We start from the raw sequence: 25099 nt of genomic DNA on the forward strand, positions 1-25099 counted from the left end.
GACAGGATTTATAAACATTTGGAGAGGCATAATATGATTAGGAATAGTCAGCATAGCTTTGTCAAAGGCAGCTCGTGCCTGGCAAGCCCGACTGAATTTTCTGAGGATGTGACTAAACACATTGTAGTAGTTAGAGCAGTAGATGAAGTGTATATGTATTTCAGCAAGGCATTTGATAAGACACCCCATATAAGGTTTATTGAGAAAGTAAGGAGGCATGGGATCCAAGGGGACATTGCTTTGTGGATCCAAAATTGGCTTGCCCACAGAAGGCAAAGAGTGGTTGTAGGCGAGTCATATTCTGCATGGAGGTCAGTGACCAGTGGAGTGCCCCAGGGATCTGTTCTGGGACCCCTTCTCTTCATGATTTTTATAAATGACCTGGATGAGGAAATGGAGGGATGGGTTAGTAAATTGGCTGATGACACAAAGGTTGGGGGTGTTGTGGATGGTGTGGAGGGCTGTCAGAGGTTACAGCAGGACATCGATAAGATGCAAAACTGGGCTGAGAGTAGCAGATGGAGTTCAACCCAGAAAAGTGTGAGATGGTTCATTTTGGTAGGTTAAATATGTTGGCAGAATATAGTACTAATTGTAAGACTCTTGGCAGTGTGGAGGATCAGAGGGATCTTAGGGTCCGAGTCCATGGGATACTCAAAGCTGCTGCGCAGGTTAACTCTAAGGGTAAGAAGGCATACGGTGTATTGACCTTCATCAACCACAGGATTGAGTTCAAGAGCTGAGAGGTAATGTTGCAGCTTTATAGGACCCTGGCTAGACCCCGCTGAGTACTGTATTCAGTTCTGGTCACCTCTCTACAGGAAGGATGTGGAAACTATAGGAAGGGTGAAGAAGAGATTTACAAGGATGCTTCCTGGATTGGGGAGCATGCCCTATGAGAATAGGTTGAGTGAACTTGGCCTTTTCTCCTTGGAGCAACGGAGGATGAGAGGTGACCTGATAGAGGTGTATAAGATGATGAGAGGCATTGATTTTGTGGATAGCCAGAGGTTTTTTCCTTGGGCTGAAATGGTTATCACAAAACAGCACAGTTCTAATGTGCTTGGAAGTAGGTAAAGAGGAGATGTCAGGGCTGTAATGGTGAGAGGCCTTGATAGAGTGGATGTGGCGAGGATGTTTCCTATGGGAGGGAAGTCTAAGATCAGAGGACACCACCTGAGAATAGAGGGACATCCTTTCTTAGAAAAATAGTGGGCTATGCGCTAGGGAAATTCTAGGCAGTTTGTGGAGTAGGTTATATGGTCAGTACAACATTGTGAGCCAAAAGGTCTGTAATGTGCTGTAGATTTCTAGGTTCTAGGACAGAGATGAGGAACTTCTTTAGCAAGAGGGTGATAAATCTGTAGAATCCATTGCCATGTGCAGTTGTGGAGGCCAAGTCATTAAGGCAAAGGTTCATAGATTCTTGATTAGTCAGGGCAAGCAGGGTTACGGGGAGCAAGCAGGAGATTGGGGCTGAGAAGAAAATGGATCAGCCATGATGAATTGGCAGAACAGACTCAATAGGCCAAATGGCCCAAATGTGCTCCTATATCTTATGGTCATTCACACGGAGAGGGAACCAATAACTCAAGGGTCTACACCTTAGGTGAGAGAGTATTTCTGTGAACTGGTGGTAACTTTTTTTCTCCCCTTGTTTACTTAAGTCTGTCCCTGTGCCTTAAAATATATAAAGAATCTGCTTACACTGCCCTTTAAGAACAACAGCTCTAACGATTTACTGGGAAGAATAGGCTGTGCAACTGTTTCCAGTAAAAAAATAGCAAAATCAGAAGCATTTAGACCAGGAGTTCCCAAAATGAGTTTAATGGACCCCTCAGTCAATGTAAGGAAAAAAAGGTTGGGAAAACGTGATTTGGACAGACATGTGAACAGGCAGGGAATTGAGGGATAAAGATCACATGCAGATAAGTATGATGTCAATGTAAACAACATGGTAAGCACAGACATTGTGGTCCAAAATGTCTGTTCCTCTACTGTACTATTCTGTTTCTTAATGTATCCATTAAAAAAAGACAGAGTAGAATTATCCATGGCCTCCTCTACTGTATAATTCCACATCCCATTCCCATTCTGACATGTCTATCCACGGCCTCCTCTACTGTGAAGATGAAGCCACACTCAGGTTGGAGGAACCACCTTATATTCTGCCTGGGTAGCCTCCAACCTGATGGCATGAACATCAACTTCTCTAACTTCCGCTAATGCCCCACCTCCCCCTCGTACCCCATCCGTTATTTATTTTTATACACACATTCTTTCTCTCTCTCCTTTTTCTCTCTCTATCCCTCTGACTATACCCCTTGCCCATCCTCTGGGTTCCCCTTCCACTTGTCTTTCTCCCCAGACCTCCTGTCCCATGATCCTCTCATATCCCCTTTGCCAATCACCTGTCCAGCTCTTGGCTCCATCTCTCCCCCTCCTGTCTTCTCCTATCATTTTGGATCTCCCCCTCCCCCTCCCCCTCCCACTTTCAAATCTCTTACTAACTCTTCCTTCAGTTGGTCCTGACGAAGGGTCTTGGCCTGAAATGTCAACTGTATCTCTTCCTAGAGATGCTGCCTGGCCTGCTGCGTTCACCAGCAACTTTGATGTGTGTTGCTTGAATTTCCAGCATCTGCAGAATTCCTGTTGTTTTAGGAGTAGAATTAGACCATTAGCCCATCTAGTTGTCCTAATTGGGCCTTGATGGAGGGTCTCAGCTTGAAACATTAACTGTTGAATCATCTCCATAGATGCTGCCTGACCTGCTGAGTTCCTCCAGCATTTTGCATTTATTGTTCTGATTGGAATAGTTTCTCACAGTCCCAAGACCGGACATTAGACTGAATGAGTTTCTTCTGTACTCTGTGATATATAATGGAAATGCCAGTGGGAAAGTTATACATTAATACTATGCAAAATAACCTTAACAGGCATGGCAAACCGATGGCACGCATAAAAATGTTGTTGGCACACAGTATGCAGTGCCACCCCTCCAATCATAGAACCTTACCCATAATAAAAGGATACATTATAATTATCATTACTGGCCAATAAAGCAATGCTACCAAATACTAACAAAGTGTATGTAAACTTCTGACCCACTGGGAAAGTAATGAAAGAAATAAAAGCTGAAATAAATCATTCTCTCTACTATTATTCTGACATTTCACATTCTTAAAATAGTGATCCTAACTGACCTAAGACAGGGAATGTTTTCTAGGATGAAATGTCAGGAATTGTGCAAAACTGAGTTTAAATGTATTTGGCTAAAGTGTATGTAAACTTCTGACTTCAACTGTATGTAAATCAGCAACAGAACTCATCCTTTTTGAATAAAATGTGCATAATTATTGTCACTGATACATTATTCAATGATAATTTCTGCTCAAAATTACTTCAGTACTCAAGAGAAATGTTTGGAAAATTATCACCATATGGGCATATACTCTCCAAACGATTCGCCACCTCTGACCAAGGACGCTTTGGGTGAAATTACTCTCAAATCCTTCGTAGAATGTGTTAACACATACTTTTGAAATCTATCTACACCTTATTATATTAATTTGTTACTCCAGGCATAAAGATGATTTTCATATTAGCTTCCTGTGTGAGATTACAGCCAGAGCCAATGAAAGAAACTACAACCGTTGATTCAGAATGAAAAGCCTAAAAATTGCCCCCTTTCATACTCACAGGACATCCTGAATGCTTCATGGCTAATAAACTATCTTCAAAGCACAGCTGCTGTCATCAGGCAAGCAAGAATGGATCTAGTTTACGCACTAGAGCCTTACACTACGAGTAATAAAGGTATAGTTAATCCCTTCTGATGGAGAAGGTACTGGAGAGCTCCTTGTCCCACTCCAGCTGGTGCCACGGATGTTTAATCCCAATGCGAAGGCTGAATTGGGATTGGAAGAATAGAATAAATAAAAAAAAAACTGCGCAATCTACCAGGCGGTTTCCTTAAAAGCCAAACAAACTATCGATGCTGGAAACAAAGCAGAAAGTGTTCATCGGGTCAAGGCACATCTGCAGAGAGCAAAACTGTTTCTGTCTGGTGAAAGACCATTAACCTAATTCAAAGTAACAGAGCAGAAAGCATACACTAAAAACAGATGTTTGATATTCAGGGTAACAGGATAAAATACAGTTTCACCTATTCTCTCGGAAAGAATGCGGGATTGCATTTAAACAACTTTCTTATCAAAAAAAAAGGCTTCCAGTTTGTTTGGAACCAATAGTGAATAATGGTCCATCTGTTTGCAATTAATTATCTGATTTATTGAGCTCTGACATAAATAGATGGAAACATAGTGGGTAATTTAAATATGCTTCACAAAACTAAAAATAAAAAGTATCCATACACATTAAAACAGCCATAAAAAGCTTTCCAGTTAATATCAGTGCAGCAATGCACCAAAAAAATAGACTACTCCAAATAGTTGCATCATTTGTTCAAGTCTAATAAAAGCCAACATTCCACCACCAACTTATCAGCTGAAGAACAGAAGCTGTTATCAATCTTTTAAAAGTTATTTTTTATTCAAGTGCAACAGTCACATATTTATTCATTCCATTGTGAAATGATTGTCAAAGGCCACACCCATGGGACAAAACCTCCCTTCAAGTTGGTTACTCAAGTTTTGCAGACTACACTAGTTTAGCAGCCTTAGGGTGCTGATTGTGAACATTGATTTGGAAAGTTACGGCTATAATTAGTAAAAGAATAAAGAAAGAATCCTTGAGTGTGTTAGCCTTCTGTCTTTCTGAGTGTTTTGCTTTGGGTAATGCTCAGATCTAACACTATTGCCGTTACCTGACCTTTAAAGGTAAAGCAATCCAGTTAAAACAATGTTTATTTAAGCAGCGCCTCCAGCAGCTCAGGCAAAGAGCTCCAGGTGCCAGCCAATGTGTCAAAGTCGGACCCTGTTAGAGCTTTGAACACTGGGGAAGGATCATTTTTGCAATGTCACCTCCTGCAGAAGGTTACTGATCTCTGCTTGTCGTCAAAATAAACCCTAATACTGTTTGGAAACTTTACCAAGAGGTAAGAAATTGAGGAGTGGTCATTATTGTGAAACAACTTAGGGAATATCAGGACTGAAAGTGAACTGCTTCAATCTGAGAATGAAAGTCCACGCATTTTCCAATTTATTATATCTTAATATTAAAATTGGTCATGTTAGTCCAGGACAATATACAATTAAGAATAGCTTGTTTAAATATAGGTATGTTTAGAGAATATTTATCAGGAAAATGCAGAAACTATTAAATAAAAACAAACCATCTGGAAAGGCCTGCCTTTTGCATGACTGGAAATTAATATTTTCAGGGATAAATTATGAATGTGATTTTCCCCAGATTGAATCAACCCACATCAGAAACTGGACCAGGTGCTCCCCTTCTCCTGTCACTTTTGCCCAAGTGAGTTGCTTTCTGGATCAAACATGCATATAATCACATCCTTCCAGGGTCAATGCTTATTTAAAGCTATATAGGCATAAATTGCTCCGAAACGTGTTTGTCCTCAGGCAGTCATAGGCGAATGATGTTTTCAGAGCACATTTTACCCTGGGAATTAAAGAGCCCCTCCCTGAAGAAATCCTGGTCCATGGTCCACTGTCATTTCCTGTCAAATTCTCTCTCCAGCCCTTTAACACTTCCACCTATCGTCTCCCAGCTTCTTACTTCATTCCCCCTCCCCACCCCCTAACTTCCCCTCACCTAGTCTCATCTACCACTTGCCAGCTTGTCTCCTTCCGCTCCCTCCACCTTCTTTCCCATCTTCCGGTCCTAATGAAGGGTGTCTATAGATACTGCCCGACCTGCTGAGTCCTTCCAGCATATTGTGTGTTGCTGCTGGGCTAATGTTGGGATGCACTCAGGTAGGGAAGTTATTTACTTATCAACTTGCCCTTCATGTCCTTTCTTTTCCCCCTCACAAACACATCAACCAAGCAAGCAAACTCCACACACACGTCGTACTTGGATATGCTGATGCAGGGGCTTCGACAAGATGACGTTTTTGGCTTCTCGACCTCTGGTCTTGCTGACTTCAGTCTTCAACCTTCAGGCCTAGACCCCCAGTATCAACCCCAGCACTCACCAACCGTGGGACTTTGATCCCCAGACTCTGACCCTAGAACCTCCACCAGTCATCCCTCCCCCAGCTCCTAATTCCCATCCTTTCCATTGCCCCATTGCCATTACTAACAGCAGCTGACAGTGTTCATTTGATGACCATCCCACCTCTCCTTCCTCGGCTTAATCATAGGACCAAATTGATATCACGTAATGGTGCAGTATGCGGAAGTAAGAAATTTTCCAGTATAAGTCAATGCAGTGCTCCCTTTGTGCCTTGGTAAACACCAACCCTCAAACCCTGGGCACTATTGTGTTTCTGTGCAGAGCACCCATAACCAAGGCAAACATCTGGATCTCATTGATTAATACACCAAGAAGGGCTGAGGAAACTCCTGGGAGATCTCCTCTCCTCCTACTTCCCATGTATTCATGGTCCTTAGGAAGTGATGACATCTCCTGCCGCAATGTACCAGCCATATTGCATTGCCCCCTCTCCCTCAGTCGCTTCTGACTGCATGACAAAGAGAAGAGCAGAGGGATCTCAGTGTGTGGAGCTGAAAGACATAGAAGGACAAATATATGGTTTGCTAATAGTGGCATCACAGGTACACTGGGTGAAGACATTAGGCCTTATCAGTGAGGGTCTTGAGTATAGGAGTTGAGAGATTATGTTGCAGTTGTATATGACACTGGTGAGACTACATCTGGAGTACTGCATAAATTTTTAGTTACCCTATTATAGAAGGGCAATCATTGAATGGGAGAGAGTTTAAACAAGATTGAGAAAACGCTGCCAGGACTTGAGGGCCTGAGTGATATGAAGTTAGACAGGTTATATAAAGGGGGTAAATATAGAGATGTATAAAACTGTGAGGGGGTATAGATGTTCACCCTTTCACTCCCCCCCCCAAGGAAGAGGAAATAAAAAAAAACTAGAGGGCATAGGTTTAAGGTGAGATGAGAAATATTTAAAAGGGAGCCGAGGGGCACCTTCTTCATGAAAAGGGTGGTGCATATGTGGAATGAGTTCTCAGAAGAAATTGCTGAGGAAAGTACGATAACATTTCAGAAACATTTGGGCAAGTACGTGACTGGAAACTGTTTGGAGAGATAGGGCCAAGCACAGGCAAGTTGGGACTATCTTGGAGGGCTTCATAGTTTGGACCGAAAGGCCCATTTCCACCTGCATTGCTCTGTGACTGAGTGACTGAATTCCTAGAACTGAAATAATTTTCAAACATTATGTGACACTGTAAAAACTGTTTGGCATAAGTGAAAATATTGGGCTTCTGCAGCAGAAGTACAATATAGAGAGGTCTGAGATAAGGGTTGTTATCTTCACCAATGGAAACAAATCACTTGGCAGCAAGAAAGAATTAAAAGAACTCTCACACAGCAAAAACAGCCCTATAGAGATCAGCTTAATAAAGATGGATAGTACAGCCAGTCTGGAGGGAGTGCAGAGAAGAGGAATGGTAGGAGACTAGATTGAGCAAGTCCTGGGGTTGGATGGAAGAGATCAAAAAGATAGGAGTGGTAAGAAAGCAGGGGTTGCTCAGCTGAAGCAGTGTCTGGATTGAAAGCCTCCATGGCTCAGGTTGGGGAGAGGATAGATCTAACAAGTTTTGATTTGTGTAAGATATCATTTTATTCTGCTTTTCACCTTGTTAGGTGCCTAACTTAAAGCAGTACACTGTGTGTGGCAAGTTCATGCCCTATACTGTCCTGTGATAAAACAGGAAGACAGCAATGTTTTGCGCAAAGTGTTTGCATGTTGATGTACATTACCTGCAGTAATCTATGAAATTGGCACCAAGAAGATGTACTGTGACCAATAAACTATTCTTAGGCTTCCAGCTGGGTACAGGTATCAGCCATAGCCAATGTTTCGATGACAAGCTCCACCATCCCTGATGAAGATGGTGGAGTTTGTCATTGAAACCGGTTATAATTAATATCTATACCCGGCTGGAAGCCCGAGAATAGTTTATTCATCATACACTCAGGAAAAGCACTTGATCCTTTTTGTGTTCATCTGCTGACTGCTACAACATTCATGGACTGGAATAGAAACATAGAAAACCTACAGCGCAAAACAGGCCCTTTGCCCCGCGATGCTGAGCCAAACATGTACTTATTTCAGAAATTACCTAGGGTTGAATACTTGGGACTATATAATTTTTGTGTGACTGTATTCACTGCTGTCTTAGACGTGCTATGTGTGTCTTGTGCTGTGTACGACTGTTGGTACTGCGTTTTGCAATTTGGCCCCAGAGTAATGCTGTTTCGTTTGGCTATATTCATAGGCATTCATGTATAGTTCAATGACGATTAAACTTGAACTTGAAATTACTTTATTAAAATTGATGAAATTGAAGGTTAATAAAACATTAACCATACCTATAAAGACATAGAAGGAATGGCTAATGGGTTTAGTTTAGATCAGGGGTTCCCAACTCAGTCCATGGAGCCCTCTGTTAATGGTGGGGGTTCATGGTATAATAAAGCTTGAGAACCCTTGGTTTAGATGGATACTTGATGGCAAGAATAAAGATAGTGGGCTGTTTCTGTGCTGTATGATTCTATAATTCAATGGTCAGGCTGTAATTCCTATTGGGCACCAGCTGGTTAAGTACTTCCTATGGTGGGTTTAAATGGTGGATTGCACATTAAAGCCAAGAGGGTAAGGATGTAGATGACTGCACTGCAGTTTTGGGACCAAGGTGAAAGTCTTGATTTCAACAAAGGATGCAACAGCTCAAAAAACAGTAGGCATCATACCTTAAAGATCAGGAGGAATAAGAGAAATTTTGGAGGAACAATAACCATTGTAACACCCATGCATTGCCACTGGAGAAGTTACATCATTGAAAACTTTAACAAAGAAAATAATCAAATGGAAAGATGAACAATTTTCCCCCTTGACATTTTTACTAATGTTGATCATTTTACATAAAACCATTGGGAACTTTCTGATAATGGCTTTAACTAAATGCCGATTATGTACCAAACAAATGTGCACCGATTATAAGACATTCAAAAGGCACTGAAGTTTTCCATGTCACTTTGTGGCTCAAGGCATTGTTAGACATTGCTCTGAACAGTTTGGATTCGACTGATCAGATTGTTCTGTTCATCCTCTCTGTATTGTTCCTCAAGCTTTAGCTTATCAATGTCCCCGTATCCAAGTACATTTGAGGCAAAGTAAGGGTTTGAGCTCTTCCTGAGCTTATCGAAGAAACTAAAGTCAACCAAGTATTTCCCACCAGGAGAGAGTGACATAAGAGGCATAAATTCATATCCCCAGAGTATCTCCTCTGGCACATAAGAGGTTCTGATCTGGCAGGCAGCACCTGTTGACTCCACCGTGGCATTTAAAATGACAACCAACTCAAAGTCAGTGTTCCTTAGATTAGCCGACGTATACCTGTTCAGAGGGCTTTTCTCGTCAATTACGTGATAAAAAGTCAAAGGATAGATGAGGAATGGACTGACCGAGCCAGTGTCCACTTGAAAATCCACATGCTCCTGTCTGAGTTTGATGGTCTCTCCTTCCACTGTGATGTGGTTGTGCAAGAATTTCCCGGAAAGCTGGCACTGGAGTAGGAGACTTTTCCTCATGTTTGCCACGCGAAGCATGAGACAGAGCTTGTTGTCCCTAATGGCAATGGCAGCATGATAGCTAAACCTGATGGTCTCCGAGCGCTTTTTTGGCCTTGCGATCTTAGCCAGAAAAGTGCCCGTGACAAAGATCTCTGCCAATGTGGTGATGACCAGTTGAGTGATTAGCAGGATAATAGCAAAGGGGCACTCCTCTGTAATACACCGGAAACCATATCCTATGGTTGTCTGGGACTCAAGGGAAAAGAGGAACGCTCCTGTTAAGGTCTCGATGTTCACAACACATGGTGTGTGGTTAGCTGGTGGGTGAAGCAACTCTAAATCTCCATGAACAAATGCAATGGCATACCAGAGAATCCCAAAAAGAAACCAGGTCATCACAAACGTTGCCGTGAAGAGAGTTAGTTTGTAGCGCCATTTCATGTCAATGACAGTGGTCCAGAGATCCTGTAGGTAGAGATAAGCCCAGCCGTCCACTTGGTCAATCTTCACATTGTTATGACCACTTTTTGACACAACACGACGTCTTATGCCTGGGGCGATCATGCTAATGTTCTCAGAGTGGTCCATCTTGAAAAGTAATGATCTAGCAGGCAAATAGGCAACAAAAAGGTTTGTTAAATACTAATGTTGCAACAAGTATTGAATAGATATGCAAACAGTAACTTATATTGAAATATATAGTATATGAAAAAAAGCTCTACAACTGAATATGCTTATTTTTCACATGGTTCTATTTACATCTATTCATGACATTTTTTTTAAAAAACATCTTGCCTGAAACATCATGGTTTGACTAAACAGACAATGAAGAAGCATCAGTGTACCGTAGTCCAAAATTAATGGCATGTCTTATTCCCTGCAAACATAGTCATATACACTCTTTTCCTCCTCTTTGTTAATCCAGTGGTCCCCCTTTGCCGAGTTCTAAATTCTGGTCCAGGCTATTGCATTATTGGGTCAATTTATCAGTCTCCAACTTTAATCTAACAATATCCCTCATTATAATTCTAAATAAGAGTTTCTGCAATGCTGGGAACCCAGAGTAATATACACAAAGTTCTGGAGGAACTCAGCAGGTCAGGCAGCATCTATGAAAAAGAATAATGAGTCAATATTTTGGGCTGACACCCTTCATCAGGACTTATGAAGGGTCTTGGCCTAAAATGTCAACATTTTATTCCTTACCATCGTTGCAGCCTGGCCTACTGAGTTCCTCAAGCATTTTGTGTCTATTACTATCTCTAATTTCCTGGTTGAGCTATCCTCGTGTTGTGCTAAAGAATGAACAATTGTTGCCGTTCATCTCTGAACTACTTATATATTTGCTAACCAACCCCATAAGTAACATTCTCCAGTCTGATAGTTGCCTCAGGCTATCATTGTTTAGATTCATCAGGGTCCTTGTCTCAGAGTCAAATATATCACTCTTCACCTAAATGAAGATCTTTACTATGTTATGGTTGCTCCTTTCCAAGAGCCTTACACTGTGAGATGGCCAATAAATTATTTCTCATTACACAATGCCCAGCTGAGAATGGCCTGCTCTCTAGTTAGTTCGACAAGGTGTTGCTCAAGCATACCATCCCATATACCTTCCAGGAATTCCTCCTCTACAGTACTGCTACTGTTTTAGCTAGCCCAATCAATGCATACAATACCAATTCATCTGTGATTACAGTTACACCTTTATTATTTCCTGTTTAATGTCTTCCCAACTTTACCATGATTGATGGTGCATCTGTTTCAAAATTTCCTCTGTATTTTCTGCCTCTTGATATTTCTTAGCTCTATTCTTACATGCTCCAGATCACCTAAACCTCAACCAGCCATGCTAACCCACCTGTTACTTTTTTTTGCTAGTTGTTCTTAAACATAGAAAATCTTTAGATGTTCAATTCCTGTTTTGTCTTGCTGTAGTCATTTTTTGCTATTTTAAAAAAAAACGCACCATACCCATTATTTGCATGATTAATTAATCCACATTATTTATCAACCAACAATAGTGAAACTGTTTAATTGGTTATGCTTTCATTATGCACAGTTACAACTGCTCTGCCACGTTTCTCTAATATACAACTATTAATCTTTGGCTGTGAGGCAATCTAGATTATTTATAGGTCATGCTAATTGTTCCTTTCTAAACGCAGGAAGTATTTTGTACTCTTCCATACTCTTGTGAACTCCTTCAGATGAACAAACAGTTAAATGATTTTTTATTATGTTAGTGAAGGAGGAATATTAAGATGATTACTGTGAAAATATTAAGCTCCTACAATAGAGGGATTTTTGGGTAATTTTATACTCCTGCAGAAAGGATAGTACTGGGGGGGTGGGGGGGGGGGAGTGGGAGGGAGACAGTACCTGAACTTAAAAATCAAGCATTTGTTTCTGCTTAGGTCTTAGTGTTTATGTGAGGATCCAATTGTTAATTCAACTAAAATATAGCAAATATACTATTTTAGTCTCCTTATAGTATTCAGCTGAAGGGCCACACCCCTGACAACATGACACATCAATATTGCACAGGAACACCTGGTCTGCTTTAATGGACAGGGAAGTACTGATCAATTGATTAAGTAGGTGATTTTGAAAGAATCTACAGAGGGGTTGTTGCTTCATCAGCATTTTTCAAAATCCTAACATTTTTCTGCAAAATAATTGTAAAAGAGTCCATTGAAGTCTCATCAGATAACTACACAAGCTAAATTCCCAGAATTCATAGAAAAGTCCAAGGCTTAAACAAACCTTTAGGCTTCTAACCCAGGGACAAAGGCCTTATCAATTGAGCTAAAGTTGACTTGTCCCAGGAAGAAACTATGCTAACTAAATCCCAGTTCCTTTGTTGCTAAAAGGGACAAAACTCTGGTGTTTTCTACCTAATAACATAATGCCACTATTTCTCTAACTAACATCTAGGGAAGTTCTCTCTGAACCACAATATTTAACCCACCTCCAATCCTGATCTATCTTCTTTCATATTCCATACATTTATTTTGTATATATGCACAAGGGTGGAATATTCAATTTGTGTTGTGACTGGAGTGGCACATGAGTAGAGCAAGTAGAACACTGCAGATATGGGACTCCTTATACTTAATGAATCAAGGATGGACTTTATTCACCATATACAGTTGAAGTCAGAAGTTTACATACACCTTAGCCAAATGGATTTAAACTCAGTTTTTCCACAATTCCTGACATTTCATCCTAGAAAATATTCCCTGTCTTAGATCAGTTAGGATCACTACTTTATTTTAAGAATGTGAAATGTCAGGATAATAGTAGAGAGAATGATTTATTTCAGCTTTTATTTCTTTCATCACTTTCCCAGTGGGTCATACACTTTGTTAGTATTTGGTAGCATTGCCTTTAAGTTGTTTAACTTGGGTCAAACGTTTTGGATGGCCTTCCACAAGCTTCTCACAGTAAGTTGCTGGAATTTTGTTCCATTCCTCCAGACAGAACGGGTGTACCTGAGTCAGGTTTGTAGGCCTCCTTGCTCGCACACGCTTTTTCAGTTCTGCCCACAAATTTTCTATCGGATTGAGGTCAGAAAATGATGTCAAGTCTGGTTCATCCTTGGGAGCAATTTCCAAACGCCTGAAGGTACCACGTTCATCTGTACAAACAATAGTACGCAAGTATAAACACCATGGGACCAGGCAACCGTCATACCGCTCAGGAAGGAGACGCATTCTGTCTCCTAGAGTTGAACGTACTTTGGCACGAAAAGTGTAAATCAATCCCAGAACAGCAGTAAAGGACCTTGTGAAGATGCTGGAGGAAACAGGTAGACAAGTATCTATATCCACAGTAAAACGAGTCCTTTATCGACATAACCTGAAAGGCTGCTCAGCAAGGAAGAAGCCACTGCTCCAAAACCACCATAAAAAAGCCAGACTACAGTTTGCAAGTGCACATGGGGAAAAAGATCTTACTTTTTGGAGAAACGTCCTCTGGTCCGATGAAACAAAAATTGCACTGTTTGGTCATAATGACCATCGTTATGTTTGGAGGAAAAAGAGTAAGGCTTGCAAGCCAAGGAACACCATCCCAACCGTGAAGCATGGGGGTGGCAGCATCATGTTGTGGGGGTGCTTTGCTGCAGGAGGGACTGGTGCATTTCACAAGATAGATGGCATGAGGAAGGAAAACTATGTGGATATATTGAAGCAACATCTCAGGACATCAGCCAGGAAGTTAAAGCTCGGTCGCAAATGGGTCTTCCAAATGGACAATAACCCCAAGCATACCTCCAAAATTGTGGCAAAACTGCTTAAGGACAACAATGTCAAGGTATTGGAGTGGCCATCACAAAGCCCTGACCTCAATCCGATAGAAAATTTGTGGGCAGAACTGAAAAATCGTGTGAAAGCAAGGAGGCCTACAAACCTGACTCAGTTACACCAGTTCTGTCTGGAGTAATGGAACAAAATTCCAGCAACCTACTGTGAGAAGCTTGTGGAAGGCTATCCAAAACATTTGACCCAAGTTGAGCAACTTAAAGACAATGCTACCAAATACTAACAAAGTGTACGTAAACTTCTGACCCACTGGGAAAGTGATGAAAGAAATAAAAGCTGAAATAAATTATTCTCTCTACTATTACTCTGACATTTCACATTCTTAAAATAGTGATCCTAACTGACCTAAGACAGGGAATGTTTTCTAGGATTAAATGTCAGGAATTGTGAAAAACTTTTTTTTAAGTGTATTTGGCTAAGGTGTATGTAAACTTCTGACTTCAACTGTATATGTACATGTATTAGGAATTTGTTGTCGTGTGTCAGTCAGGGTGTGACACTTCGCAAAAAAAAATCAATTATAAAAATTATGTTAAAAATAAAGTTAGATGTTAATGCAAGGATAGGGAATAAATTTGCATTACTGCATGTGTTAATGAAGAATTATTGTAATTTACTACCAAGATCTTAGTACAGTTTCTCAATGTTTTTCTTGTGCTCCGAACAAGGAAACCTTTAGCACACTGGTTGAGGAATTTAACCACTTAGAAAATGTTATGTGCTATTTGACACTTCATGGAAAACTATTTATTGATCACCATAAGGAGCTTACTGTCTCACTGAGAGTTGAGAGTGTCAAGATGCTAGGCATGAACACCACCAACAGCTTGGCCTGGTCCAACCATGTTGACACTATGGGCAAGAAAGTACATAGTTGCCTCTACCTCCTCAGGAGAGTAGAGAAAATCAGCATGTCCAGGTTGGCCCTCACCAATTTTATTGATACCCCATAGAAAGCTTCATAAAGGATTGGTATGGTAACTGCTCTGCCCAAACTGCTGAGAGTTGTGGACACAGCTCAGCACATCACAGAAACTAGCCTCCCCTCCTCTGACTGTCTATACTTTTTCCTGTCTCAGGAATGCAATCAACTTAATCAAAGACCACAAACATTTTCTCAGCTCCCCCCTCCTATTAGGCAGATAATACAAAAGCATATACCACCAGGCTCGTGGACAGCTTCTATCCTGCTGCTATGATACACTGAACAGTCCACCGTATGATAAGATGGAGTCTTGACCTCACAATCTACCCTGTCATGGCATTGTACCTTGATACCTACCTGCATTACACCTTGTCTGGAACTGTAACACAATGTTCAGCATTATTTATTGCTTTTCCCTTGTACTACCTCGATGTATTGATATGATAAAATAATTTGTGTGAACAGCATGCAGAACAAAGTTTTTCACTATATCTGGGTATGTGAGGGTGATAATCAAATTGTATACTGTGCCAATCAAAAATCCATGATTTTTGCTTCCAACTCCTCAGTGTACTTGATGTTCTATTATATGGAGGGCATGTGCACAGTGCCTTTAGCCGCATGCATCAATCATCTGGATACCAGCTGAAAATGTCATTTACATCTTCATGGTCCATTGGCAACACGTCACTCATGTACATGCCAGTCCTCGTGGTATTAGTGGTGGGGGGGGGCTGCTTGAGCAGTTCCTAGCCTAGTGAGTCTAGCATTGAGAATTGACCCTAGACAGGTTCTCTCTACTTAAACATAAAACTTATCTCTTCTTTTACTTGTTTGGCAAGAGTGTATGGTAAAGGATGCAGAAGAAGACCATGAATATACCGAGTGTATATCTTGCCTTAGCTAAGAACTCCAGGTAAGATCTCACCACATGCCATGTATAATTGCAGTAGAACATCTATACTCTTGTACTCAAGAGTATAAATGTTCTACTTGCCTAAACAAGAACCCGGATCTGGACCTGGACCCTCTGCAATTTGCCTATTGCCACAATAGGTCTAAAGCGGGCGTGATCTCATTGGCTCTTCACGTGGCCTTGGATCAGCCAGACAATACCAATACGTCAGGCTGTTGCTTATAGTCATAGTCATACTCTATTGATCCCGGGGGAAATTGGTTTTTGTTACAGTTGCACCATAAATAATATAGTAATAGAACCATAAATAGTTAAATAGTAATATGTAAAGTATGCCATTAAATTATGAAATAAGTCCAGGACCAGCCTATTGGCTCAGGGTGTGTGACCCTCCAAGGGAGAAGTTGTAAAGTTTGATGGCCACAGGCAGGAATGACTTCCTATGACGCTCAGTGCTGCATCTCAGTGGAATGAGTCTCTGGCTGAATGTACTCCTGTGCCCAACCAGTACATTATGTAGTGGATGGGAGACATTGACCAAGATGGCATGCAACTTAGACAGCATCCTCTTTTCAGACACCACCGTGAAAGAGTCCAGTTCCACCCCCACAACATCACTGGCCTTACGAATGAGCTTGTTGACTTCAGCTCAGCATTTAACACAATCATTCCTCCAGTTCTGTTCAGAAAGCTCCAAAACCTGGGTCTCTACCTGCCTATGCAACTGGGTCCTCAACATCCTAACCTGTAGAGCGTGATCTGTGCAGATCAGAAACAACATCTCCATCTCACTGACTAACAATGCCCAGACCCCAGAGCGTGTTGGTGTTACTGAACACAATGTTCGGATGGAGATTTACAGGCCAAATAGAGACGGTGAGGTCTGGTGTTTCCAAACAGCAGATCCTGTTGCTCAGATGGCGATTTGAGTGCCGGAGCAGATTGAAAAGATCAGGGTGTCACACTTCAAGGATGTACGCTTAGCCCTCCGCTCTACTCTCTGTACACCCATGACTGTGTGGTTAGGCACAGCTCAAATACCATCTATAAATTTGCTGGTAACACAGCTATCGTTGGCAGAACATCAGATGGTGATGAGAGGGCATACAGGAGCAAGGCAGATCAGCTGGTTGAGTGGTGTCGCAGCAACAACCTTGCACTCAGTGTCAGCAAGACCAAAGAATTGATTGTGGACTTCAGAAAGGGCGAGATGAGAGAACACACACCAGTCCTCAGAGGGGTCAGAAGTGGAGAGAGTGAGCAATTTCAAGTTTCTGGGTATCAACATCTTTGAGGATTTATCCTGGGCCTAACATATTGATGCATTTACAAAGAAGGCATAAGAGCAGATGTATTTCATTAGGAGTTTGAGGAGATTTGGTATGTCACTAAAGACACTCGCAAATTTCTAGAGGTGTACTGTGCAGAGTATTCTAACTGGCTACATCACTGTCTGGTACAGAAGGACCACTGCACAGCATCGAACTAAGCTGCAGAAAACTGTAAACTCAGTCAGCTCCATCACGGGCACTAGCCGCCCCAGCATCCAGGACATCTTCAAGGAGCGATGCCTCAAAAAGGCTGCACCCATCATTAAGGGACCCCATCACCCACGATATGCCCCCTTCTCTTTGCTACCATCAGGGAGGATACACAGGGGCCTGAAGGTATGTACTCAATGATTCAGGAACTGCTTCTTCTCCTTTCCCAGGAATCTTTCTGAATGGACAACATTGAACAAGCCACATCGAAGCTGCAATGCCCAGACCCCAGAGCGTGTTGGTGTTACCGAACACAATGTTCGGCTGGAGATTTACAGGCCAACTAGAGACGGTGAGGTCTGGTGTTTCCAAACAGCAGATCCTGTTGCTCAGATGGAGATTTGAGTGCCGGACCAGATTGAAAAGATCAGGGTGTCGAGGCCAGAGGTAAGGCACGGGCCAGTTCAGATCGCTGTTCAAAGTGGCAGTTTGTGTGTTAAGTGGCAGGTCAGATTATAAAGATCAGGGTGTAGGGGCTCAAGGCGAGGTGAGGGTCAGTTCAGATCGCTGCTCTACTGCGTTTACTCACCTCTGCGCCGAAATATGGGACCGTCTTGTGGACTTCAGTTCAGAAATACTACTTGTTTGCCATTACTATTTGCTTGATGTTTTCTTTCATTGCACATTGGGTGTTTGACGGTCTTTTTTTATGAGCTATTTTATTCTTTTTTTTATGGGCATGATGTGGTTTTTATTATCTGCACATTGAGTGTTAAATAGTCTTCTATTTGTGGGCGTCTTGGTTTCGTGGCTGACTGTTAGGGGACAAATCTCAAGGTTGCATGATGTGTATATACACACCTTGATAATAAATGTACTTTGAACTTGAACTTTGAACCCATGAATACCTCACTACTTTTTCTCTTTTTGCACTATATATTTAAACTTCAGTATATATCCTTGCAGTAATTTAGTTTTTATTATGTATTGCATTGTACTGCTGCTACACAGTATCAAATATCATGACATATGCCAGTGATATTTAACCTGATTCTGATCCAAGCAACACACTTGTTTCTGATTCAAATCCTCCTGCAATAAAGACCAGGAGCTTTCCTAACTGTTTACTTTCAGTAACAGTGTACAAGGATACCCAGGCCTTTCCGAATAGCCTGCGAACTGTGTTTTCTACCAAAATAGATGCCATCACATTTTCTCAAGTTGTAAACCATCTACCTTACCTTCACCCATTAATTTGGAAAATGAATATGCTTCTGAAACCTCTCTGCATCCCTCTGCGTTTGTACCACCGTCACCATTGTCCTACTAGCAAACTTGAATATATATAGTCCCCTCATCCAAATCCTTATGAAAAGCTGGGGTCACAGCACAGTATCTTGCAACATGTCACTAGTCAGTCACAAGAACACAAGATACAAGAGCAGGAGTAGGCCATCTGGCCCATCGAGCCTGCCCTGCCATTCAATAAGATCATGGCTGATCTGTCCGTAAACTCAGCTCCATCTACCTGCCTTTCCCCCCCATAACCCTTAATTTCCCTTACTATGCAAACACCTATCTAACTGTTTCTTAAATATATTTAGTGAAGAAGCCTCAACTGCTTCCCTAGGCAGAGAATTCCAAAGATTCACCACTTCGGGAAAAACAGTTTCTCCTCATCTCCGTCCTAAATCTTCTCCCCTGAATCTTGAGGCAATGTCCCCTAGTTCTAGTCTCACCTACCAATGGAAACAACTTTCCTACTTCTATCTTATCTATCCCTTTCAAAATTTTGTATGTTTCTATAAGATCCCTTCTCATTCTTCTGAACTCCAAAGAGTATAGTCCCAGGCAACTCAAACTCTCCTCATAGGTTAACCCCTTCATCCCTGGAATCAAGCTGGTAAACCTCATCTGCACTGCCTCCAAAGCCAATATATCCTTCCTCCAGTATGGAGATCAGAACTTCACACAGTACTTCAGGTGCGGCCTCACCAGTACCCTGTATAGTTGCAGCATAACCTCCCTGTTCTTGAATTCAATCCCTCTAGCAATGAAGGCCAACGTTCCGTTTGCCTTCTTAATAACCTGTTGTACCTGCAAGCCAACATTTTGCGGTTCATGTACAAGCACTCCCAAGTCCCTCTGTACAACAGCATGCTGCAATCTTTCACCATTTAAATAATAATCTACTCTTCTCTTATTTCTTCCAAAGTGGATGATCTCGCATTTACCAACACTGTGTTCCATCTACCAGACACTTAACCTATCTATATCCCTCTTCAGACTCTCCACATCCTCTGTACAATTTGCTTTTCCACTTAGTTTAGTGTCATCAGCAAATTTTGCTACACTACACTCAGTCCCCTCTTCCAAATCATCAATGTAAATGGTAAACAGCTGTGGGCCCAGCACCGACCCCTGCGGCACCCCACTCACCACAAACTGCCAACCGGAGAAACACCCACTTATACCAACTCTCTGCCTTCTATTGGTTAACCAATCCACTATCCATGCTGATACACTTCCTCCAATTCCATGCATCCGTATCTTATTTATAAGTCTTTTGTGCGGCACCTTATCGACCTGAAAATAGCTCATTTGTCCCTACTGCCCATTTCCATCCAATAACTAATACTCAGTTTACTCCCTTCAGTCCTACACACAGTCTTATTCAACAACCTCTGCATGGTATCTTATAGAATGCCTTTGAACACCACAGCTTCACCTCATCTATTCTGCTAGGTAAATGATCAGAAAATGCGGCAAATTGCTCTTTTCATATATACATGCTGACTGTGTCCAGTCCTCATTAAGTGTCATGTTACCTCTTCCATAGTAATAGATTTGAGCATTTTCCTTATTGCAAAGGTCAGGTCAACTAGTCTGTATATCTCCATTTTTTCTTATCCTTCTATCTTAAATAGTGGGTTTACATTTCCTGTTTCCCATCAGTGGGAACCATTCTTGAATCAATAGAGTTTTGGACGACGAGAGCCAATACATCCACTTTCACCATGCCAATCTCTTGCACAATATTGAAACCTAGGTCATCAGATCAAGGGATTTATTGCCTTTCGGTCCCATTATTTTATCCAATGCCCTTTTTTTAAAAAAAACTAATGCTAATTTCTTTCAGCTCTTCATTCCCACTGGACCTGTTATTATGCTCAGATGCATTCTGTACCTTCAGCAAAGACAGGGACAACATATTTGCCTAATTTCTCTGCCATTTCCTGACCGCAGAATATAATTTATCATTTCCTTCTGTATTGGACCCACATTGGAATCTGCCTTATCTTTTTCCTTTTACATCCTTATAGAAGTTTGGCAGATGAAATTTAACATTGCAAAGAGCAAAATGTTACATTTTAGTAGGAAGGACAAAGAGAGATCAAGTGAACTAGGGGGCATAATTTTGAACAGAGAAAATGAACCAAAAGGTTTGGGGGTGTATGTGCACAAATCTGTGCCACTGAGGGGCAGCACAGTAACACAGGCATCAAAAGTAGTGCTATTCAGCTCCTGCATCCCCAGTTCGATTCTGACATCCACTACTCTCCCTGTACTGTTTATACTTGTTCCCCAGTGGCCATATGGATTTCCTTCAGGTGCCCTAGTTACCTTCCACATCCCATAGGTGTACAGGCTGCAGGTCAACAGTCATAGTCATAGTCATAACTTTGTTGATCCCAGGAGAAATTGGTTTTTGTTACAGTTGCACCATAAATAATTAATTAGTAATAAACCCATAAATAGTTAAATAATAATATGTAAATTATGCCAGGAAATAAGTCCAGGACCAGCCTATTGGCTCAGGGTGTCTGACCCTCCAAGGGAGGAGTTGTAAAGTTTGATGGTCACAGGCAGGAATGACTTCCTATGACGCTCAGTGTTGCATCTCGGGTGGAATGAGTCTCTGGCTGAATGTACTCCTGTGCCCAACCAGTACATTATGTAGTGGATGGGAGACATTGTCCAAGATGGCATGCAACTTGGACAGTATCCTCTTTTCAGACACCACCATCAGAGAGTCCAGTTCCATCCCCACAACATCACTGGCCTTGCGCATGAGTTTGTTGATTCCGCTGGTGTCTGCTACCCTCAGCCTGCTGCCCCAGCACACAACAGCAAACATGATCACACTGGCCACCACAGACTCGTAGAACATCCTCAGCATCGTCTGGCAGATGTTAAAGGACCTCAGTCTCCTCAGGAAATAGAGACGGCTCTGACCCTTCTTGTAGACAGCCTCAGTGTTCTTAGACCAGTCCAGTTTATTGTCAATTCGTATCCCTAGGTATTTGTAATATTCCACCATGTCCACACTGACACCCTGGATGGAAACAGGGGTCACCGGTACCTTAGCTCTCCTCAGGTCTACCACCAGCTCCTTAGTCATTTTCACATTAAGCTGCAGATAATTCTGCTCACACCATGTGACAAAGTTTCCTACCGTAGCCCTGAACTCAGCCTCATCTCCCTTGCTGATGCATCCAACTATGGCAGAGTCCTAAGGCAATAGGTCGCTGTAAATGGCCCTGAATGTGTAAGTGAGTGGTGAAATCTGTGGAAAGTTGATTGAAATACAAGGGAAAAATGTAATTATTGTAGGAACTGCATAAATAGGTGTATAAATGATTATAGATAAGTGGTGAAAAGTGTGCTTACTGGCTATATTACAGCCAGGTATGGGAATACCAATGCCCTTAAGCAGAGAATCCTACAAAAGGTAATGGATTCAGCCCAGTACCTCACAGGTACTGATGCACATCTGCATGAAACGTTGTCGTAGTTTGTTGCTCATTACAGTTACTGTTCTGTAGACTTGATAAATATGCCCGCAAGGAAAAGAATCTCAGGGTTGTATGTGGTGACGCGTACTGCATGTACTCGGATAATAAATTTTACTTTGAACTTTGAATGATGGTCGGCATATTTGAAGGGTGGATAGGCCTATTTCTATGTAGTAGGACTTTGACTAAATAATTAAAAGTGTTTGGAAATTGGACTGTAGCCTTGGCTGGAGTTACAGGATCATCTGTGAGCTTGGGTGAGTTGGAGGGAGGAAAGGGGCTGGATTTGCTGTTGTTGTTTTGTTGCTTGTTGTGTTTTTGTTGAGCTCTGTGTTGTTCTGCCAAGCATTTTAGGCATGCTATGTTGGCATAGGAATGTGTGGTGACATTTGCAGGCTGCCCCCCGGCACATCCCTAGGTGTGTAGCTTGTTAATGCAAGTGACGGATTTTCACTCTGGAGTTTGATGTACGTGCGATAAATAAATCTGAATCTGAATCCAAATCCGTATTGGCTTCTGGGCTTTACAAGCAAGAAAGTCACAAAGTGTTTTTGAAATACTGGTTCAATCATAACTTTCATTTTTGTGTTCGTTTCTTTGGCAGTTCACATTAGGAATGGTGAAAAGTCCTGAAACTTCTCTGTAGATTGTCACCTTGTCGTAGTGGAGAAGCTTGTGTGGTCCTGAGATCCCGAGAGTGATGCCGTCTGGAGCTATGCTCCTGGTAGGGTCACCCATGGCGGTAAGGTCGAGGGTGAGGTCCCTGACAAAGACCTCAACGGTGGAACAGGCGGACAAAGTTACTTCGAACTCAACGGATGGGAAGGTGGATGAAGGCTGCAACAAATCCATCAGCTCCAATCGTCGTGGTTCCCATGCCATTGGAATCAGTTGATTGATTTGTGAAGTATCGTGTGCTTCTTGGAGTGCAACATCAAATACACACTCAGGCACCTTCACTCTGTGGGCCAATTCTTCAGAATGAAGACGATCATCCTCACCCTCGTGGGATAGCCACAATGACGATGAAAGTCCTGAAAATCATCTTCGAGAGCAAGCATTCCCAACCGATTTTTATGCCATGGACCAATACTATCAAGCAAGGGATCCATGACCCTAGGTTAGGAACCCCATTTCTAGAGTAATTTTGGCAATGAAGACCTTAGTTATGAGGACAAATAGAAGTGGTCAGAAGAATGTAAGAATTGACATTTTTGGGTGGGCTTTCCTCTACCTGCCTAGCACTCCCCTCTGATGCCCTTCCTCCTTCCCTTTCTTCCATGGTTCTGTTCAAAGTTCAAAGTAAAATTTATTATCAGCGTACATACATGTCACCACATACAACCCCAAGATTCTTTTTCTGTGGATGTAGCTCTCCTCTCCCATCAGATTCCTCCTTCTTCAGCACTTTAGCTTTTCCACCTATGATCTCCCAGCATCTAAACTTCAAATCCCTGTGTCCCTGTCTTCTCCCACCCACCTACCTTTCCCCTCGCATCACCTTCCAGCATGTGCTCCTCCTATTCCTCCCACCTTATTCTACTGGCTTCTTCCCCCTTCCTTTCCTGCCGTGATGAAGGGTTGAGGCTGAAGACATTGACTTGTTATTCCTTTCCATCGATGCTGCCTGACCTGTTGAGTTCCTCCAGCACTTTGTGTGCGCTGCTCTACATGCAGGGCCTCTGGACCACAACCATTGGCTAGAAATGGCACTACACAACGTCACTAAAACAGCCACCAAGCATGATATTGAATGGAAATGATAATAATTCAGAATGTTTGCAACAGGTAGCTAACTCTGATTGCTAATGCAGGTCAGGTTAAGAGATAGCTGGAGAGACTACATCAACCAAGTCTGCTGGACCGGATGCTATCGGCCACAGGGTACTGAAAGCCTGGGCAAGCTAGCTGTCTGATATTTTACAGCATCTTTACAATCTGAATCTGAATCAGGAAAAGATAACAGTTCTATGGAAAACTTCCCGCTTGGTTCCTGGACCCAAAAAGGTGACTCCATCTGTACTGAATGACTACAGACCAATTGCCCTCACATCTCATGTGATGAAGCTGCTGGAGAGGCTAGTCCTGACTTACCTTAGACCACAGGTGAGATCTTCGTTGGACCCTCTACAATTTTCCTACCAACCTCATGTGGAAGTGGATGATGCCATCATCTACCTGTTGCGGCAAGTTCGCTCCCACCTGGATGATACTGGTGGCATTGTGAGAAACACAGTTTTTAATTTCTCTAGTGCCTTCAATACAATCCAGCTACTTCTTCTGCGTGAGAAGCTGCAAAAGATGGGTGTAGACAAATCCATCATCTCCTGGATTACTGACTACCTGTCAGATAGACCCCAGTTTGTACGTCTGGGTAGTTCTCTGTCTGAGATGGTGGCGAGTGGCACTGGAGGGCCACAAGGGACTTTTCTGTCTCGGTTTCTGTTCACACTCTACACCTCAGACTTTCAGTACATCTCTGAGTCTTGTCACTTGCAGAAGTTCTCTGATGACTCCGCTGTGGTTGGGTGTGTCAGAGATGGGCAGGAGTCAGAGTACAGAAGACTGGTGGATGAGTTTGTGGAATGGTGCAGGAGGAATCACCTGCTCCTGAATGTGGCCAAAACCAGGGAGATGGTGATTGATTTTAGGAGAAAGAGGACTGTGATGAGTCCTGTATGCATTCTGGGAGAAGAGGTTACAGTGTGGAGGAGTACAAATACTTGGGTGTTCACTTTGACAACAGATTTGACTGGAAAAACAACACCAAGGCTGTTTCCATGAAGGGGATGAGCAGACTATTTTCTAAGGAAGCTGAGACCCTTCGATGTGTGCAGCAGGATGTTGGAGACCTTTTACCAGTCTGCCGTAGCAAGTGCAGTCTTCTTTGCAGATTTACGTTGCGGGAGCAGCATTGGTGCTGGTGATGCAAAAAAAAAAAGTTTAATAAACTCAAAGGC

At 42.2% G+C, this 25099-nt stretch overlaps 1 protein-coding gene across 15 annotated transcripts in view; it reads right to left on the minus strand.

Annotated features, from left to right (window-relative positions):
- Window positions 1-5733: 5733 nt before the first annotated feature.
- Window positions 5734-25099, minus strand: part of kcnj15 (potassium inwardly rectifying channel subfamily J member 15) — a 59930-nt gene continuing 40564 nt past the window's right edge. For 7 of the 15 annotated variants that reach the window (XM_063050386.1, XM_063050381.1, XM_063050387.1 and 4 more), the window contains 2 exons: window positions 13191-13336; window positions 5734-10300 (listed from right to left, as the gene is read on the minus strand). In XM_063050386.1, the coding sequence (XP_062906456.1) occupies window positions 9178-10284 (1107 nt within the window). In that variant the 5' untranslated portion in view covers window positions 10285-10300; window positions 13191-13336 and the 3' untranslated portion in view covers window positions 5734-9177. Of the gene's footprint in view, window positions 10301-11557; window positions 11645-13190; window positions 13337-25099 lie in introns of all 15 variants that reach the window. The other 8 variants (XM_063050379.1, XM_063050395.1, XM_063050391.1 and 5 more) reach the window with 3 other exon arrangements.

Source organism: Mobula hypostoma, chromosome 6 (genome assembly GCF_963921235.1).
Source record: "Mobula hypostoma chromosome 6, sMobHyp1.1, whole genome shotgun sequence".
NCBI classification, from domain to species: domain Eukaryota; kingdom Metazoa; phylum Chordata; class Chondrichthyes; order Myliobatiformes; family Myliobatidae; genus Mobula; species Mobula hypostoma.